The sequence below is a fragment of the Primulina tabacum genome, chromosome 17 (assembly GCF_025594145.1).
Source record: "Primulina tabacum isolate GXHZ01 chromosome 17, ASM2559414v2, whole genome shotgun sequence".
NCBI classification, from domain to species: Eukaryota; Viridiplantae; Streptophyta; class Magnoliopsida; order Lamiales; family Gesneriaceae; genus Primulina; species Primulina tabacum.
Genome location: NC_134566.1, coordinates 4,003,414 through 4,024,081, shown reverse-complemented (window position 1 = coordinate 4,024,081; position 20,668 = coordinate 4,003,414). Strand labels below are relative to the sequence as shown.

General features: G+C 37.8%; 2 protein-coding genes across 2 annotated transcripts; both read right to left on the bottom strand.

The window, feature by feature from the left end:
• Positions 1 to 9,190: 9,190 nt before the first annotated feature.
• Positions 9,191 to 10,351, bottom strand: LOC142530435 (uncharacterized). The gene is made up of 3 exons (XM_075636269.1): positions 10,228 to 10,351; positions 9,803 to 9,993; positions 9,191 to 9,460 (listed from the first exon to the last, which is right to left on the bottom strand). The coding sequence occupies exons 1-3, from the start codon at positions 10,349 to 10,351 to the stop codon at positions 9,191 to 9,193; spliced, it is 585 nt and encodes a 194-aa protein (XP_075492384.1).
• A 276-nt stretch (positions 10,352 to 10,627) lies between these two features.
• LOC142530434 (uncharacterized) lies at positions 10,628 to 11,291 on the bottom strand. Its single transcript, XM_075636268.1, has 2 exons — positions 11,149 to 11,291; positions 10,628 to 11,087 (listed from the first exon to the last, which is right to left on the bottom strand). The coding sequence occupies exons 1-2, from the start codon at positions 11,289 to 11,291 to the stop codon at positions 10,628 to 10,630; spliced, it is 603 nt and encodes a 200-aa protein (XP_075492383.1).
• Positions 11,292 to 20,668: the final 9,377 nt, after the last annotated feature.

The following is a 20,668-nucleotide window of genomic DNA, read 5'->3' as shown; positions in this document are numbered from 1 at the left end:
AGCTGCTGGTTCGGTTCAGTTCAGTTGGTCAGCTGGTTCAGTTCAACTGGTTCGGTTCAGTTTCAGCTGGTCTGGTTCAGTTCAACTGGTCTCGTTCAACTGGTCTTCAGTTGGTCAGCAGCTGGTTCAGTTCAGTTGGTTGGTCAGCTAGTCAGCAGTAGGTTCAGTTTCAGCTGGTGTGCTGAAATCAGCCTAGCTGATTTCAGTTTGTGCAGAACCAGTAACTGCATCGTCATTTATAAGCATCTTAAGCTTCAATTCAGACTTTGACTTCTAAAGATGATTTGTAGATCATCGTCTTATCTTTCCAACTCATACTGAATCGCTTCATTTCGATAACCAAACTGAGAGATATGACCAAAATACCGCAGCTGCTCAAACCCAACTGATTGCTGTTTTTGTATGATCGGTTCGGTAATTGAGCGATCAGTTAGACCTTGATAACATCCGATTTTGCCCAACTGACGTGAAATACGACTTGTTCCAAATTGAGTTTTCTATTCAGTTCAATTGGCGGATTGTTATTTGGATCTCCCAGTTGAGATATATCTTCCAAATACCGAATCTTGCCAGAAATTCAGTTTGTGCAGAATTCGGTTTCAGTTTGCTTCTTGTGTTGACAACTTCACACTTGAGTAAATATGTTAGAAACACAATAACAAGTTTTGTTAACATCAAAATCAAGATTGAGAACTTGAAAAGTTCCAACACAGTCAACCCAGCTCGCGCTTAAGCTGAAAGTTAACTCTTCTGATGAGTTTAACACGGGAAGACTGAAGCAAATTCAAACAGATGTGACATCTCTATTCTTTCAAATGGATGAAATTAAGAAAGACAGGGTGTCGACTGCAGCTCATTTTCAAACTCAAGAGCTATTCGGAAGACGCCTTGATTATCTTGAAAAAACTGTCTCCAAAAGGTAGATTTGTTGCAGGACGTTGTGCTAAATGTTGTCTCAAACATCGCCACCGATGTTCATATTTTATCCAAGAAGGTGGATATATTTGACAAAAATTTGGATGCGTTTGGCAAAAGAGCGAAAAAGGAGAAGATAAAGATCATCGAAGAAACCAACTAAGAAATAAGTTAGTGGTTAAAGCTGACTTTTGAAGATTTTTTGAAGATTTTTATTCTTTATTTCTTGTACGAATCTATACATTGAAGAAATTATTTTATCTACAATCAGTTCGAATTATTCAGTTGATTAGTTCACATATTCAAAGTTTTGTCAAAACACCAAAAAGGGGGAAATTGTTGGAAACTAAAATTTGATGTTTGACAAATTGAGTGATTAATCGATTTAACCAACTGATCAAGAAGACCGATAAAATCAGCAAGTTTATTAAAGGCAACTCATCCAGCTGAACTAAACGAAACAGCCAGCTGAACTGATCTAGGCAGACAACTGACTGATCAGTTGCTAAAATCAGTTGTGAGTTTATCGGCTATTTCTTATCAGCTGATCCTTCAGCTGAACGCGTCATCAGTTAAGAAAAGGACGTTCAACCGACAATAGCACAAAAGCAAACTGCAACTAATAGTGGGAACACTGCGATTCAGCTGCAGTGTACGAATGTCAGAGAAATGTTGACGTGGCAACCAACGGATAAAAAAGATTCAAATTATATTAAATATTACTGTTGAAGGGAAGCTTATAAATAGCAGAGAAGAGTAGCTGAGAAAGTATCGAAGTGTTGAATATCAAAGCTCGTTTATTAAACTATCTGAAAATCACGCTGTTATTCTGCTGAAATCAAAGCTCGTGTTTATTGCATATATTTGTAGCAATCAAGGCTACATTTTTTAGCTTACTAGCACTCCGTTATCATTGTAAAACTCGATCTTGTAAGAGATCAGTTGTGCTAAGTTCAGTTGTATACTATGAAGTATTTTGATAACTAAGAGTTTCAGTTTTCACAGTGTTAAGTCCAAACTGAAGTGAGTCTATACAACTGTTTGTATTGATCAAAGTCATTTAGTGAATATCCTATCCTTGTGATAGAAGGGGTGACCTAAGAGTATTTGAAATCTCCGAACATCCATAAAATTCTTGTGCACTATTATTTCAGTTTTCATTCTATCAGTCAGTTTATTTCCGCACATCATTGTTAACTGATTGTTATTGACTGACAAAATTTCGAGATTCAGTTTATCACTAAACTGACTCAACTTTCGAAGATATTGTGAAAAATGGTGAGTGTTTATTCAACCCCCTTTTCTAAACATTCCTTAACCTATTCACCGATCCTATCAAAAGTAGAACTGATGTTGTACTCACCTGACAGATCGAGCTTGTAGGCGTTGTCATTGATCTTTTCAAGGATTTGAAATGATCCATCACCACTAGGTAATAGCTTCGAAGGTCTCTTCTCGGGGAACTTCTCCTTCCGCAAGTGCAGCCACACCCAATCACCCTTCTAAAACACCACATTTTTCTTCCCCTTGTTGGCTTTCTTTGTGTTGCGATATTTTACCACTCGCAAGCGCACGGTTGTCAAGTTTTAATATATGGAAGTAGAGTATCGGTCCCACGAGGAGTGTAAACTAAAAATATATCAGTGCTTGTAATTAAAATAGTCACGATTTTATCTAGAAAATTCAATCAAGGGTTGGTTTGTTTAAAACAACTTAATTGCAAGTAAATAATTAATCTAATAACCAAATGGAGAAAATATTACTAAGAGAAAATATCTAGTGGAGTGATTTCACTAATTTTCCACGATAATTATTCCTGGTTGAATTTATATTCGTGAGTTCCTATTATTTAATGGCCAAGAACACTTAATTATTTTATTGTCCCTTTCCCAAGTGACGAATAAATTGTATCAATCAAACTTCGATTCAAACATTCCTAATAAGAATCTGAATTTAATTTATAAATGCAAATAATGTTCTTACCAAGGCCTCCATAAAGTTATACTCCTTCCGAACGATATAAACATTCAACGATGCGTCTCTAATGATCTACAATCCTAGTCCTTCTTCCGAGTTGTAGAATTAATCAGACAACACACAATTTATGGTCAGTAAATTGAAGTCGAAATATAAACACAATTAAATCAAACGAAATTCAATCATATAAATAACCACGTTAAATCATCGTGTCCACAACGTTACATCATTTTCTAGAATGGAAAAATTAGTTCATCACGAAATCTAAGCAGAAACAAAACATGTTCAAAGTTTTAGACATAGCAACACAATAAAATATAGAAGTTAAAGAATAGATGACAAATCAGAAGTGGCGTCTCTGTCCCCAGATTCATCGTTCTTCGTCTTCGTGATCAATCTTCACTCTTCAACCCGTTTCCCACGTGTGCTCTGCATCTTTCGTGCGTTTTATCTCCAAAGACGGCTGTGTATCCCCCATTCCTGACCTAGCCTTGCTCTTTTTATAATTTCTAGACGCTGCGCACGCGGTTGCGCGTGAAGTCGCGTGGCCGCGATCACAGCTCGGCTTGTCTGCCTCGTAAATGCGCGTGCGGGGCTGCGCGTGAAGTGGCGCGACCGCACGCACGCTTCTGGCTTCCTGCGGTATCTGTGCACGCGCGACTGCGCGTGATGTGATGCGGCCGCGCGCGCCCATTTTGCCTTCTGTTGTAATTACGCGTGCGCGCCTCTACGCGAATTCTTGCATGTCAGCGCGCGGCTGCACGTGAAGTGGTGCAGCCGCGCGCCCTTCTGTCCGATGGTGTGCTCGCACCTCTGTTTTCTTGGTTCACTTGGTTTCGTGTATACTTTTTCTCCATTCCTGAAATGACAATCAAAACAAACCAAACACGCATAATTCTGTTCGACACTAATATAATTAAAAATGGATTCTTATATAAATTAACTGCAAATTTTGCATTTATCAAACCCCCCAAACTTGAACTTTTGCTAGTCCCGAGCAAAATAACAATAAAATAATGATTCAAGGAAGAATTAATGCTAACAACTTTAGTCATGGATTTGCAAAAAGTGATATTGGTCTCCGACTCATCTATTTTCATGTAATTCACGATTACTCAGGAGTCACGTGCGTGTGTGCTATGTTAATGCTCATTTACCCAATTAGATGCTCAAATCGATTCACAACACTTATTAGCCTAATAAACTCAAGAGATCTTCAGTTTAGTTTAACGCACACTTCATTAACATACAGATTTATTTGCACAGATCCGAAAGGACTTTATTGGTGATTATTTGGCTCCTAAAATATTCAACATAAGTATGCTTACATGCAAATTATTAAAGTCCATACTTGCTAACAATGTTTCTCAGGTATCCATAGGCTTGACTTGAACAAATTTTCTCCACTAGTATATTGGATAAATGTGACAAGGTTAATAGGTCTTGTAAGCTTGTAACGTTAGGCCACGGCTCACGGCTACAATAAACGGTATGGAATTCAAAATTTGAGATAACTAATCAAATTTTCATCATTTTCACTCATTTCATTCGCCATCACTTTATTGTTTTCTTCCCAATAATATCCTCCATTTCCCATATTTTTCTTTTTCACCGTTTTTTGATTCAATCCTTTGATTGTTTTTCTTCTTTTTGTCTCTTTTTCAACTCATTTTTGCACATTTAATTTTTGTTTTCTTTTCAACGAGTACTTGAATCATTACAACACCAATGAACTTATTTCTCTCAATATTAGGTAGGACAATAAGTGTATAAGCTTCTTTAGGTAGTTTTTGTGGGATGTAGAATAGATACAAGTGGGGGCTGATTGTATGTCATTGAAACACACCACTTGATTTTTTAGTAGGCTCAAATGGGACACTAGGGATATTTCATGTTCATTTGGTAGGCTCGAAGGCCTCAACACGGCTCCAAAGATTGCCTAAATCATTTCTATGTCACATATTATCCGTATTTCGCCTCGAAAAGCGTTCAAACAAGTTCTAGATCTCCGTCAATCAATTAGTCAACTCATACAAACCAATCACATGCATTTTTCAATCGAAATGATATATGAGATAGGTGCACAAAGAAAAATCAAGCATCACAATCAACTCGAGGCTCAATGGGCTAACAAAAGATAATAAACAATGAAAACAGGCCCAAAGACATTGAGAAAGATTAACTAGATCATTTCTGTGTTTGCAAAAGTGTTAGTTAATGTCATGTGAGAATTACTAAAATTCAGATCTCTGTTGTCTATTTAGCATCACAGGTATGTAAATTGTCTCTAATCATCGATAGTATCAACAAACATGACGCTGCAAAAATATTTGTGACTCCCAAATTATCATGAACACATATATACTTCAGAACCACGATTCTATTTTCATCATTGGCCACACATTGACTTATCCATAACTCTCTTACTAACAACTCTAGCAAGCAATAATGATTTTTTTTAAGACAAGACTCGACTAAACTCCTACGAAATAAGAAAATCTAGTTACTGTGCAGAAAATAACTAACAACGAATTAACAACTCAAACAATCAATAAAAAGCAAATTCACACCCCCCAAACTTACAATATGCATTGTCCTCAATGTATAAATTAAAAGATAAACGTGGCAACACATACCTCGGGCACGAGTGTCAGAACTCGTTGCTCCAATCGTCGTCCGCAGCATCTTCAGCATCCTCATCCATGGGCTGCGGCGGTTGGATATCTGGTGGTGGGTATTATGGTGGCCAAGCTGGTGGTGGTGTAAAGGGAGCATCATCGGGCCCAACCAATGGAAAATGCTGGTCTAGCACCGACGTGAAGTCCATCATATATGACATGAAAGCATTAGTAGTGTGTCGGTGTTCGGCCAACTCTTGGCGCTGGGTCTTCATATAATGTTCCATTCGGAACACTCGGTCTCGCAGACTGGCTCAAGGGATCGATGGTGGTGGTGGTTCTTGGCATTCTCTGGCCCGCTGGTTGTAAGCCGCCCGAGCAGCTTGTCGTTCTAACTCCCGTAATCCACGCCCGGGGTCTCTAGCAGAAACAGTGATCGGTCCCTTGGCTTTCAAAACCTGTTCATCCGCTCCCAATGGTACACCGCATGAAGACATAATGCAGTGATAATATGTGGACAATGGAGGCTGACGGTCATGAGTCCTACACCAGCACAAATAATGGAACCATTAATTATCTTCCCAAGATCCACTGTCTTCCCCATCATGATGGATGAACGAGGCCCAACTTCTTGGGTCACGGAGCAATTCAGATTTTTTTAGAGTAATCTGAGAGCCTTGATTCAATCGCCACTCTGCACCTTCGATGCACAATTCTCTTATAATAACACCATAATTTACAGTGCCAGTAATTGTCTATACTCATCGTTATCAAAGCTCGGCAGATTATAGATAGAATTTATGGTTTCCGAGGCAAAAGAGACCAATTTCTCTCGCACCAAGACCCTGTAGTCCCCATGTTTGATTCTCAAATTGGCATTAAACTCGCGGACTATAGATATAACTGCATCTGGCGGTGACTTGGCTATCTCCAACCACCCCCTTTGCTCAATTTCTTCGATTAGGACACAGTCAGGGGTGGTGAGATCTAGCTATCTTTATTTAATAATTGACCTAGACAAAGTGCTCTAATAAACTCTGAAGGATTCCTCGTTACAAAATTATTGGGGTCATAGGAATGAGAAGAGGAAGCCACGTCTTTTGATCTCTTTTTTAGCGGCATGATTTTTAAATAATATCGCACACACTTTAAACAACTGATATAGAACAATACGGCACCCAAAATTTGCTTGGTTTTTAATAATTAACCCAAAAAAAGACAAAATAGAAGAATCTGTAACCTCAAACGGAGAATATGAACTGGAGATGATGCACGAAGATGGAGGAGGCGGTGGCGACGGTAGTGGCGGCGATAGGCGAAGATAGGCGGCGGTGGTAGATGGCTGTAAGCGACGGTAGGTGAGGGAGTGGTTTTGTGGGGATATGGTTGTTTGGAGATGGGGAATTGTTGAAGGAGATGATGGGTGTTATGTGGAGTGGGTTGTGGATTTATGGATTTGGAGGTGGAGTGTGATGAAGGAGAGGATTTGTAAAGGAGGAGGCGTGTGTTTGGAGGATTAAGATTTGTGAAAGAGAAAGGATTGTGGGAATTTGGATGGAGGAGGTGTGCAGATGGAGGTTTTAAGGTGTCCTGGTGTGCGGCCCGCGCGGTTGCGCGTGATGTGGCGCGGTCGCGCGCGCACCTCTAGTCTTCAATGCTGATTGGGGCGCGCGCATATGCGTGTGATCTCGCACTGTCGCACGCGCCTCTCTGTCGGTGCCCATGAACCTGTGCGCTGCTGCACGTGAAGTCGCATGGTTGCGCGCATGCGTCTGCCCACCGTTTTTTTTTTCAAAACAAAAACAAATGGGTTGCCTCCCATTCAGCGCTTGGTTTATTGTCGTCAGCCTGACTATGTTTTTCATTAAATTGACTCGGCCAGTGGGATATAGTCCATGTTTCGCACCTCGTTTCAAAAATAATGTTTCACTCTCTGGCCACTCTCCTTAAATGTTCTGCAATCATTACATTTGAGCTCAATTGCTCCATATGGGTGCACTGCCTCCACTATGAACGGTCCTGACCATCTTGATTTTAATTTTCCTGGGAACAGTCTGAGAAGAGAATTGAAAAGCAATACTTATGTCCCGATTCATATTCCCTTTGCACAATGATCTTGTCATGCAGCCCTCGTGAACCACGACTCGACCCCCATGAGACGTGTTTCGATTTTTTTAAAAAAGAAAACCCTAGCCGAGCCCAACTTGGAAAACACGAGCAAATTTTTATTTTTCTCGAGCCCGGCTCAAACCACCCTGAGCCAAACTCGAATCACCCCTTGTCTAGACCATACTGGACCTTTAGCACCCTTAGGAATCAACCTAGGACTCAAACTGAACCACCCTCCCACACATGCTGCGGCAGAGAGTCCTCAAATACATGGACTCCATGTTTGTGCCCCTAAGACCTGACCAACGAGCCCATCCCTCAAACCAGCCTCTCAAGAACCTTCCTTGGACCCTAAGGACTCACCATAGCTCAGCCCCTGAACCCCAGACCGAGCCCCTCAACCCATGCGCAAGCTGCACCTGCGAGATGCCTTGTTTGGCCCTCGGATAGAGTCCTAGCCTGCAAGGACTCCTCCCCAGCCCCCTGAATCGAGTCCTAGCGTGGCTAGGACTCCCTCCCTGACTCCGACATGATCATGGCTTGCCCTGGTCCCAGCCGAGCCAAGCCATTCCAACCCTTACCCCAAAACCTGATCACCATGACAGCAACTTGCTTCCAGCTTGTGTTCATGATCATGTGTGGTTTTTTGGTTGAGTTCTAAGACTCTAACCTCGTGTAAAACAATGTTTAATCATGTCTTGATCATGGCAGCCTCATTAGATCACATAAAACATTATTTTGGATAAAAAATTCATAAGTTTAATACATGTATGTGCAATACTACAAAAATAAGTAGGAAAAATTCATGCTTTTCATACAAACATTATTTAAAACCATAATACGATGTGATAGACTAGAAAAGGAGATGTATGGCGTGCTTTTGCATTTTAAACGCACGAAAACCCATTGACGACACGAAGAACGGCTATGCAAGAACGTTGGCTGAAAAACCCTTGAAAATTTCGAACTTCTCCTTGATTGATGCTTGAGTGTGTATGTGTCGTGAGTTGAGGGAGAGGAGTTTGTAAGATTAAGGGGTGTGGGGCGTGTGATATGTAGGTTATGGGGTCAAGATTTCATATTAAATAGTTAATAAAATAATAACCAAGCTTAGGCCCATTAAACATGTTAATTATGCCCTTTATAGTCTTTCATTAAAACATAAAATTTATTTTTTTAATAAAGTTTGTGAATTTATTAACCGGGTTGCCCATAAGTTCGTATTTTTGTTGAAAAACCAACACTGATAAAAATTACGTCTCGGCGTATAAAATCACCTCAAAACCCCTTATTTTCAAAAATATAAAAAAGCATCAATCATATTTTAAATAATTAAAAATAATTATTTAATAAAAACATTTTACATTTTTCAGCCATCGGTTTCCATTCCTCGATCGCAACTCGAATAATCCTTAAAAATACAGTTTTATGCATAATGACAATAAAATCCTATTTAACATATAATCATGCAGGTCACATAATCAATTAAGCAATTAAAATAATTTAATTAGTCATTTTTCATGTTTCCTAGATTTGCATGCAGTAGAATTACGTCGTCTTAATTTTGAGCCTTACATTCTCAGTTGTAGTGTAATTTTGCTGTGCGGCATCCATTGTGCGGCTGGAGTAGTAGATCGCCCTAAACATCTTTTCCCTTCTTTGGCGGCATCCATTGTGCGGCTGGAGTAGTAGATCGCCCTAAACATCTTTTCCCTTCTTTGGCCCAAGACAGCGCCCACAGCAAAATCACTTGCATCACACATTAGCTCAAAGGGCTCCTTCCAGTCCGGCAATATCATAATCGGCGCAGTCACCAATGCCTTTTTGATCTTCTCAAATGCCTGCAAACAATCATCATCAAATATAAAAGTAGACTCTTTTTCAAGCAAATCACATCGGGGTTTAGTGATCTTAAAATTTTTAACAAATCTACGATAAAACCCCGCATGTCCTAGAAAGATCCTTATTCCTTTGATGTTCTTTGGTTGGGAAAGTTTTTCGATGAAAACCACCTTGGCTCTGTCTACCTCTAATCCCCAAGAAGACACTTTATGTCCAAGAACAATGCCCTCTTGGACCATAAAATGGCATTTCTCCCAATTAAGAACTAGGTTCTTTTCTTGACATCTCTGCAAAACAAGGGATAAGTTATGTAAACAATGATCAAATGAAGAGCCAAATACCGAGAATTCGTCCATGGAAACTTCCATGATTTCCTCCACCATGTCTGCGAATATGGCCATCATGGACCTCTGAAAAGTAGCAGGCGCATTGCATAACCCAAAAGGTATTCTCTTAAATGGGAACGTGCCATAGGGACACGTGAAAATAGTCTTCTCCTGTACCTCTAGCGCTATAGCAATTTGGCTATAACCTGAATACCCATCTAAAAATCAATAATGACAATAACCAGCAAGTCTATCAAGCATTTGATCAATAAAAGGCAGTGGAAAATGATATTTACATGTGGCATTGTTCAATTTTCTATAATCAATACATATTCGCCAGCCAGTTACAGTACGAGTAGATATTAGTTCATCGTTTTATTTTCTAACCACATTTATTCCAACTTTTTTAGGTACAACTTGCACAGGAGACACCCAACTACTGTCAGAAATAGCATAAATTACACCAGCATTTAATAATTTCAGCACCTCATTTTTTACAACTTCCTTCATCGCTGGATTCAACCTCCTCTGATGATCAACATAAGGAGTATACGACTCCTCCATTAAAATTTTATGCATGCATATAGTGGGGCTAATTCCCTTAATACCACAAATCGATCATCCTAAAGCAGTTTTATATTTCTTCAATGCTCTCAATAATTTATCTTTTTCATTTCATGTAACAGAGGAAGAGATGATTATCGGATATGTCGACTTCTCACCTAAAAATGCATAGCAAAGGTGGCTTAGCAGTTCCTTCAAATCAGGGGAAGGAGGTATTACCTTCGTTTGCGCATGTACCTCCAATTCCTCAAGCGGTGCATCTGTTTTTCTTTCTTTCTACGATGCCTCAAGAGCCACAAGTTGCTCTTTCACGTCCCAATCATCTTCATCAGCAGTTCCTGCGGCACCTATCAAGAAACTCTCCAAGGGATCCCTGGTTCCTGCACAATCAAGAGAAATACATGATTCTAAAACATCAATACTTTTACAAGTAGCCTCATTTGGGCCCTTCATGGCATTATAGATGTTAAAAATGACTGCTTCTCCACCAAATCTCAAGATGAGTTCACCCTTATGTACATCTATCAATGCCCTTCCAGTTTCCAGGAAAGGTCTCCCAAAGATTAATGGAGCATCATGATCTTCTTCCATATCTAAAATCAAAAAATCAGCAAGAAAAATAAATTTATCCACTTTTACCAGTGCATCCTCAACGATCCCATGTGGATACGTGAGACTTCTGTCTGCGAGCGGAAAGATGATAGTGGTTGGTTTGACCTCTCCAAGCTCCAATTCCCTGTAAATAGAAAATGGCATCAAATTAATACTTGCTCTTAAATCATATAAAGTCCTACTACATTAAGAACCACCAATAAAGCAAGGAATAGTAAAATTCCCTGGATCTTTTAATTTTTGTGGCAGCTTTTTTTTGCAGAATGGCGCTACATTCTTCAACCAGTTTCACGATCTCATACTCCTGCAGCTTTCTTTTCTTAGGCATCAGATCTTTAATGAACTTCACATAGTTTGGAATTTGCTCCAAAGTATCAGCAAATGGTATGTTGATGTGTATCTGATATGAACCTGATCGGGCATGGTGTCCAAATGTTTGGAAGAAGATATAAGAAGCATTGTTGTCTCGGAATTTCAAGCTTGATTGTGATTAATAATGAAGAATCAAACATTTTCAACCTTTTGAAGGAATTAAAAGGAAAATATAATGAAGTAGTGTTGAGCAACCAAGCATTCGAGTGCACTAAAAAGATCAAGAAGACAGCAGTTGGCGAGCCACGCGCAACAGGACGTGCAGCGCGCACGCACAGACAGAACAACGCGCGCACCAACGTCATAAGCAGCGCAGCCACGCGCGCCCCTGCGCGAGAACCTGCGCCACCACGCGAGACCTCCTCCACCGCGCGCGCTCCACTGGCCCAGAGACAGAACCCCGAGCGCTGCCGCGCACGCCGCCATGCAGAAATTGTTAGCGCAACCCTAATTACGTTTTCTAGCTATGTTTTGCTTATTTAATCATTGTAAAACAGTGTGAACATGAATTATTGAGTTTATAAAAATATTTTGAGTTTCTCTCAAACTTTTCAAAGATTTTGCTTTGTTCTTCAAAAATCAAACTTATCAAAGATTTCATCTTTGTGGCGTTTGTCAATTGTTTTCGCACGGATTGTCAAAGACGAGTTATTTGAAGGTTCGTCTGAAATTCGATTGTTTCAATCGTGAATATTTTTTGCTAAGTTTCATCGCTTAGAGGTGAATATCACAAAACTGTTGCTTGTTTCAAAAGATCGGGACAACCCAACGTTCTTTGTTCATCGAATCGAGGGCGTGACTCCGTTTTTGAGCTCGTTTGCTTTTTGTGTTTGAAGAATCGTACAATTTGTATCAGAGCTTCTGGTTCTCTTTGATCAAGTAAGTTTATCGTTGTTATTTTCAGATCTGTTTAATCTTTCATTCTGTTTTTAGATATGCGTTATCCTATCATTATTAGTTTTCGCGAGTCTTGAATTTTCGAAATTCTGTGAATTTTTTCCTGGAATTTTCGAGTGCACAACATTCCTAGGGCAAGCAAAAAAAAAGTACAAAAATTCCGAAATTTTGCCATAAATTGGTTTTGCTGTTTTGTTCAATTATCTTGTGGGAGTCATATTCAAGTGCCTCTCACAGTAAAAAAAAAATTTGTGCTTTTGTTTAGCATTGAATCTTGTTCTTATCTCTTTTGTGAGTCATATTCAAGTGTCTCTCACAATCCAAATATATATATATATATATATATATATAAATTTCTTGGCTTTGCGCAGTCTTGGTGAGATAGTTGCGAGTGTTCATGAGTTGAGTCTGATTGGTTTGATATACAAGTACAAAGCTTGAGCACACCTTCGAGAGAGCTATCAAATTCAAGTGAAAACACTTGAGTGCGAGCGTCATTTCTTTGGAGTGAACGGTGAGTATTTTGTAGTGAGTACAAAAAAAACAGAAAAAAAAAGAGTCGAGTGAATTTAATTGGAGTGACTAGTGAGAATTTGTGGTGAGAAAACTTTATTCTTTTATTTGTTTATACTGACGTTTTCTTGCAGGTATAATGATTAACGATCGCCAATTTCAATCAATGTTAGGAGGGTTGGATAAAATGTGGGACAAAGAGTTTAAGCATCTACGTAAAAAGTATAGGAGGTGTGAAGGAGAGGAAATGTAAAATAGGCATGTTGATGAGAATAGACGAGGTAATGGAGTTGAAGGAAGTAGAGCTTTGAATTTGCATCTTTGATGATGATAAGGGATGTGAGAAGAATAGAAGAGTGGGCGGAAGAAATGAACTTAATGTGCATAGGGAGTCAATGACATCCAATTGGCGGACGAGCATAGAAGAGAAAATTATTGCCAGACCAATGACGGAGTCGAGACGTGAAGCTACCAAATATGAATATCAAGGTACAAGTAAAAACTCAAATTCTAGAACTTTTGATATTATATGTTGTTGGTGTTTAAGATTTGGGTATGATACTAGCCAATGTCAACGTAAGGAGATGACAGTAGTAGATTTATCCGTTGAGATTGAATCTCAAGTGGATGTTGAGGTTGTTGTTGAACCTGAACCTGAATTTGAGGTTGGGGAGATTGAGGATGATAATAATACACTGGTTCTTGATGCGAGTGTTGAGCAGTATATGGTGGAAAGGGAATTGATAGATGATAGTATTTCATTAGTTGATGATACGAGTACTGCTGAACAAAACAATGTGGAAAGTGAATTATTATGTGGGAAAGAAGTGTGTGATTTGTCTACTGAGGAGGAGGAGAGTAGGCAAGAAGAAACTTTGTTGCACACATCATTTGAGGAAAAACATATTTTTTTTTTATCAATTGAAATTTATTGAGATGAGTGGAAAAAAATGTGATATGGTCGAAAGAAAGAGTGAACCAAAAAGTGATATGGCCATGGAAATAAAAGAAAAAGATGAAAATGAAAAAGAAAAAGAGGCCAAAGAAAAGAAAAAGAAAAATAAATTAAAGGCCCAAATGAGTGAAAAGAGTGATGTAGAGATTTATTTAATTTTGTATAAACCCCTTAAAGTACCTTTGTACAAAGAGGTTTATTATCATTGTGATGATATCGCCGGTTCAATCTCGAGCATTGTTATTTCTCCTTTGCAGGATTATGATGAAGTCGTGATAAGAAGGCCGTGTGTTGATCAACATGGCGTTGGAAGCAATCACCGTGAGGTAAGCATAGTTTCGAACACAACAACCATGAGCTATGACTTTCGTTCTTATCTTAATTCATTGTTGTGTTATATGAAAGAATTTGGAGTGAGCGTTGAGAGTGGGATGTTTGAAGGGTCTAACTGTGAATTAACTTTTGTGCCTAGGAGTCATAGATTCGAGAATTGTGACATATTGCATGGATCAAACTTAAATGCTAGTTATTGTGATTTTTTAAAAGTTGTCAAATTGATGAGTCTTTGTTATGACAATGAATTGTATGCATTAGAATTTAATATGTGTGTTGTGCTAAAGGATTGCATGGATAGTACATGTGGCATGTTCTATTTTCATGATTTATATTTGCTTGATGATTGTTTTGAGAGGTGCAAGGATGAATATGATTATTTCTTTGTTCATGATAAATACCTGTTTAAAGAGAATAAATTTTTCATCCTACACTCATTCCATGAGTTGTTGCTTGATAGTGATGTCCATGACATTTGTTTGATTTGTAGCCATGTAGTAACTAGAACCATAGATATGACGCATGAATTTTTACTATGGTTGCATATGAGGAGGCATATTGAGTGGAATTGTGAAACACACATTACACTTGATGATTTTTATGATCTTAATGAATACAATTTTAAGGAGGATAAATTGTTTATTCTAAATTCATTGCATGAGTTACGTGCTAGTGGGGCATACTGTTGCTATTTTATCATTGACATAATGCATTAGTATGTGTGTTGGTTGCAAATGAAACGACATGTTGAGTGTGATTGGGATACATGCATTGCATACCGGAGAATGACATGTCGAGTGGATTCTTATGTGTTGCATCAAGTATATCTTATTCCTAGTGGTCTATGATCGTACATTTGTATGGATTTTGTTATGTTGCTAAGTAGGTCTAAGAAGGGGAGGAATTTAATTTTCATGATGCTTAATGAGATTTGTTAATGTCATTTTGTGTCATTTATTATTTATCGTCTAAGGTAATAGATGAATACATAGAAAATGCAGCCGTGAAGTTGGGATTTTCAATGCGGATGGAGCGAGCCGATGATAGCACCTACAAACTTGAGTTTAAAGATAAGTATGTTGATAATATAATTCTTGTTATTACTAACTTGCTTCGTTTTTGTGTAGGCAGACAAGATTTGAGGACAAATCTTTTTGACCGCATTTGCTTTTCGTGTTTGAAGAATCGTATCAGTATCTTCTTAAAAAACTATACAAATTTTGCAAAATGATCATCCAAATTCTTCTTTTTGAACCTCTGAGGGTCTAGAAGTGTCGGCTTCAATATAGGAGGTCTTTCAACTTCTATTTTGCCTTGGACGGACTCTCTTCATCTGTCTTTTCACTTACCATTTTCTCCTTGGGACTTTGTGAAATGTCTACTAACTTAAAATGCAGAAATATATTTTTTTTAAAGCTCACATTTCGAAAATCCCATTTAAATATTTTGCATGCATGCAACTCTACTGAAAAATATACCATTCAAAAATAATCGTAAATGTTTGACACTAGAAATAGAGCAGTTTAAAATTGTCAAGCTCATTCGACAAAATATGCGTAGCCAAAAACGAGTAAAAATCCTAAAAATCATCAGCGTATAAAAACCAGTGTATAAAAATGCTCATGCCCCTCAAAACTCATAAGAACATCATGTGGGGAAGAAATGTGGTCCTCGGGTCGTCACGCACATCCAGTCCTACCAACGCAGAATTCAGCACCTCCAGTGCCCTCATCGACTCGCTCACCTGCATCATTCATACCTAGTGAGTCTAAAGACTCAACACACTTGTACCAAAATAACAAGTACATGTACATAGCACATAGCAGTAAAAAATATACTGTAATCAACATACCTTTCGTGAACTTTAAAAGCATAATGTAAACGTGTCATATGAAATCCTTATATGTCAAAACAGTTCATCATTAACATCATTCATCGTTCATCATTATCATCATTCATCATTATACATCATTTCCTTTAGCGAATTCAATTCATTAATTGTGATTATCGTAAATCATTCATCATTTACGATGGATCCATCATACATAGAACTGCGATACCCGGCGGATGTAGGACATTAGTGACAGTATTATCCATCCACTGTGCCTAGGCTTCATCATCATCATTTACATATGCGTATTAAGCATTTACATATACTTCGATAGCTACAACTAATTCTCATCCTTCAAAAAAATCATCATTTTCATCACTTTTCAAAATCATGCACATGCGTAAATTTTAAAAACTTGATAAATTTGTGCTCAGGGCGCTGCCAGGACAAAAATCTCAACCCGGCTGCAAAATGACCATTTTGCCTCTGGAAACCCAAAATGACAGTTTTACACATGGACCTCTAAATTTCGACCCGAAGCTTACCAAACTCCTTAAATCATCCCAAAACATATTTAAAATTATTTCTTAGACGTAAACTTGAGCCCGTTTAAAAACTTAAATGATTCTTTTTAAAACATATACCGGGGTCCCGGTTTTAGCCTAAATCAAGCCGAAACTTAACCAAATCTTTCCCAAATTGAACTGTGACTTAAACCTACATGACCAGCCTCTAAACCACCCATTCCAGACAACTTATGACCCACGAAACAAGCCCAAAGGTTTCTGGAAATCTCTAGCGTAAGCGCACAAATTTTCCCAACTTGAGCAATTTTAAGATAAAAATCATATCTCCCTCGTTTCTTATTAAAAAATTACGAATTTGCTATTGAATCGAAGATAACACAGATTCATACAAATCATATGTTGAAAACAGTTCCAGAAAACCAACCAATAAGTCGCAGAATTTGAAATAACAGAGGGTGACGGGTTTTGAAACAAAGAAATTCCACAGCTTGAGCGACTTTATAATAAAAATCATATCTCCCTCGTTTCTTATCAGAAAATTACGAATTTTCTTTCGAATCGAAGATAACACAGAGTGCTACAAATCATATGTTGAACACATTTCCAGAAAACTAACCAATAAGTCGAAGAATTTGAAATAACAAAGGGTGACGGGTTTTAAGACACAGAAATTCCACAACTTGAGCGAATTTACGATAAAAATCATATCTCCCTCGTTTCATATCAAAAAATTAAGAATTTGCTATCGAATCGAAGATAACACAGAGTTATACATATCATATATTGAACACATTTCCAGAAAACCAACCAATAAGTCGCAGAATTTGAAATAACAGAGGGTGACCGGTTTTGAAACACATAAATTCCACAGCTTTAGCAACTTTACGATAAAAATCATATCTTACTCGTTGCTTATCCAAAAATTACGAATTTGCTATCGAATCGAAGATAACAGAGAGTGCTACAAATCATATGTTGAACACATTTCCAGAAAACCAACCTATAATTCGCAGAATTCAAAATAACCGAGGATGACGGGTTTTGTGACACACTTCAACAAAAAAAATCGATCGACTCTCGACTTAACCCATCTAACCATTGACTCCAGCCTATTGACACCCTCTCACCATCGTTTACAGCCCTTAGAAAAACAAACATCGGCAGCCCCTTGCACATATACAAGAACACATGAGTTTGAAGCATAAACATGCAAAGTTTCATGTCAAACTTCTAAAGAAATGCAACCACAAAGAAGATCACTACATTTCCAAACGTATAAATAATTTTCAGCATAATATGGGAGTGGATGATGAGAAAACTAAAATACAAACGTGCCTTGATGTATAGATGCTCGAAAACTCAAAGAATCGCGCGTTGGGGAAGCATTGGAGAAGCGGGGAGGAGACTTGTTGAAGGAACTACGGAGGACCGAAATGTGCAGCAATATTGCTGCTGGTTTATGCACGAAAAAGGCTGCTGGAAGAAGGGGTGGGCGGCTGCTATGAGGGGAATGGGTTTAGGTTTTAGTTTAGGTGTTAATTAATTAAAATAAAGTGTACTAATGGGCCCTAATTGCAGTTTTAAAGGATTAAAAGGGTATAAAGCCCATTAAGCAATAAAACCACCCCAACAAGTCCAAACGCACTCCCAAAAAAATTTTCGTTTAAGTACGTTTTTGAAAATATCGTATGAGCCCTCAAAAAGTCCACCGAATCGTTAAAATTTGCGAACCAGTTAAAAATATGCTCTGGCATGTAAAAATACTCAACAAAGCTCGTTTCTTAAAAAATACACTTAAAACACCTTATATTAAATAATTAAAAATAATATTTCAATAAAAAATAGTTTTCGTGAATATCTCCGGTCTCCGTTATTCGTTCGAGGGCGAAATGCAACTAAAAATCCTAATGCATGAAACTTTAATAAACAATAAATTAAAACACATATTTATGCAATAAACATGCATTTAATGCATTAAGAAATTTTAATAAAATACATAAGAAATTTAATAACTTGAGTGCAGGTAGCTCACGTGGACATTCAAATTTTCAGGACGTTACAATCTACCCCATTTAAATTGAATTTTGTCCCCGAAATTCGTTTATCCTCGATAAACAAAAAGTTTGGACTCTTAATTCTAATATCCCAATAATCCACGCTTCCGCTACGCCACTCTGATAAAATAAGTGTTAAACTGTCCTTAAGTCTCCTCAATCCTAATTATTTTACCTACTGAAATCCTTGATTGTGAATAGGGATGTAAACGAACCAAATCGTTTGTGAGCTATTCGAAGCTCGATTCGATAAAAGCTCGTTTGAGCTCATTTAATGAGGCTCGTTAAGATAAACAAACCAAACTCAAGCTTTACAATATTCGGCTCGTTAGCTCGTGAACATGTTCGTTGGTAAGTTCATGATTAATTTTTTAGATTAAATAATAATAGTTTTGATATTTGATTTATTGATTTTGCATATTATTTATGAAATATATAGAAAAATCTATTAAATTTATTTATTATAATAAATTTACAAATTTTAATAAGAATAATATATATTTTTTAAATATATAATTTACTTTTTAATTAATTTAATGAAAATTTAAATGTATAATTCATATTTATTAAGCTTATTTAGGCTCGATAAAGGCTTGAATAAGCTCATGAGCCATGCATATATTCGTTAAATAAAGCTCGAGCTCGGCTCGATTATAAACGAACCAAGCTCAAACATTCAAGAGTTCGGCTCGGCTCGACTCAATTACATCCCTATTTGTAAATCACAACTTAGTACGACTTTTGGCGACTCAGTTTTATTCTATTATGTCCTCGAATTTGCCTTATCTCTCAATTTCTCATACTAGATATGGATGTCCAAACTTATCGCACCTTACTTTTCTTATACTATACCCGTAATGTTCATCAACCTATTACATTAGCATTATGCACTTCAAATTAAGAAACCTTAGCACCAAAATTTACTGATCGACTTCTATAACGTCCCGAAAATTTGAAAGTCCACGGGAACCACATGTATGCAACTTATTAAATTTCTTTGGTATTTTATTAAATTGTTTTAAAGCAGTAAATGCATGTTTATTTTATTAATTTGTGTTTAATTATTTTATGCATAATTCATGCATGATAGGGTTTAATTTACGAAATTTTAAAAGTTCACGCATTAGAAATTCTATGTGCATTTCACGTTCGAAAGAGGATCGGAGACCGGAGAATTTTCAGGAAAATTATTTTATTACACGATTTATTTTTATAAATTAATATAAGATGTTTTTAAGAGAATTTTTTTAAAATGGAAATTTTTAGATATTTTTAACCGCAAGATTTTAATTTTTAACGGTACGCTAATTTTATCAAAACGGTAGATTTTTTAAGCTTCAGGCTAATATTTTCAAGGACTTACCAACACGAAATATTTTTCGAGAGCGTGTTTGAATTTAACGAGCCAACTTTTAAGTCCATCGGGCTTAAATATTCTTTTAAACCTTTAATTGCCAAGATGAGAGTCCTTTAACCTTTTTAATATTATATCATTAAACCTAAAGACCCCTTAACCTCCCGTAACCCCCCACAGCCGACCCTCACCCCTTTTCCATTCAAAATCCTCTCGGTTTCATCATATTCCAGCTGAAAGCTTCGGTCATCTCCTTTCTTGCAAGAAGATCATTCGGCGTTGCATTGTTGCTTCATTCTTCAACCGTCTTGCCTTTGCACATCCTAAGGCATGCATTTGTACCATTCTTTCTGCATCATACACGATTTATTATGCTGTAATATGGTTGTGTTTGTGAAACGTCCGATCCGAACGTGAGCTTAATGGTTTCCAATTATCCATGTGTTTCTTGCATTCTCTTGTTGTCACTCACGTTTTTTCCTACAGATTGTGCAAGGAGCTGCCATAGGGTGTGGTTTGGGGTCTGTCAACACCGTAATGGAGAGGGTTTGTGGTTTGGAAGAGAGACCATGCAGCGGGTGTGAGGGTAGACTATGGTTCTTGTTTCTTGGGTCGGTAATGGGTTTGGCGATGTATGGTGGATTCTGTTGTGCATGGGTTCGAACCCAGCCATGTTTCAGACCTTGTAGAGCCTAGTAAGATGTTAGGAAGGAGTCATGTGTGTTTGGTTGAGGAAGGAGCTCGATCCTCGGAAGCTTGGTGTGAAGCGAGGGAGAAATGGTAGTTTCGGCTAGTTTTCTTCACGTGATTGTGCAGTGGCTTCTTGCTTGGGTTTAGCATAGTTTAGATGGGTCATTAAGGTCCTAATG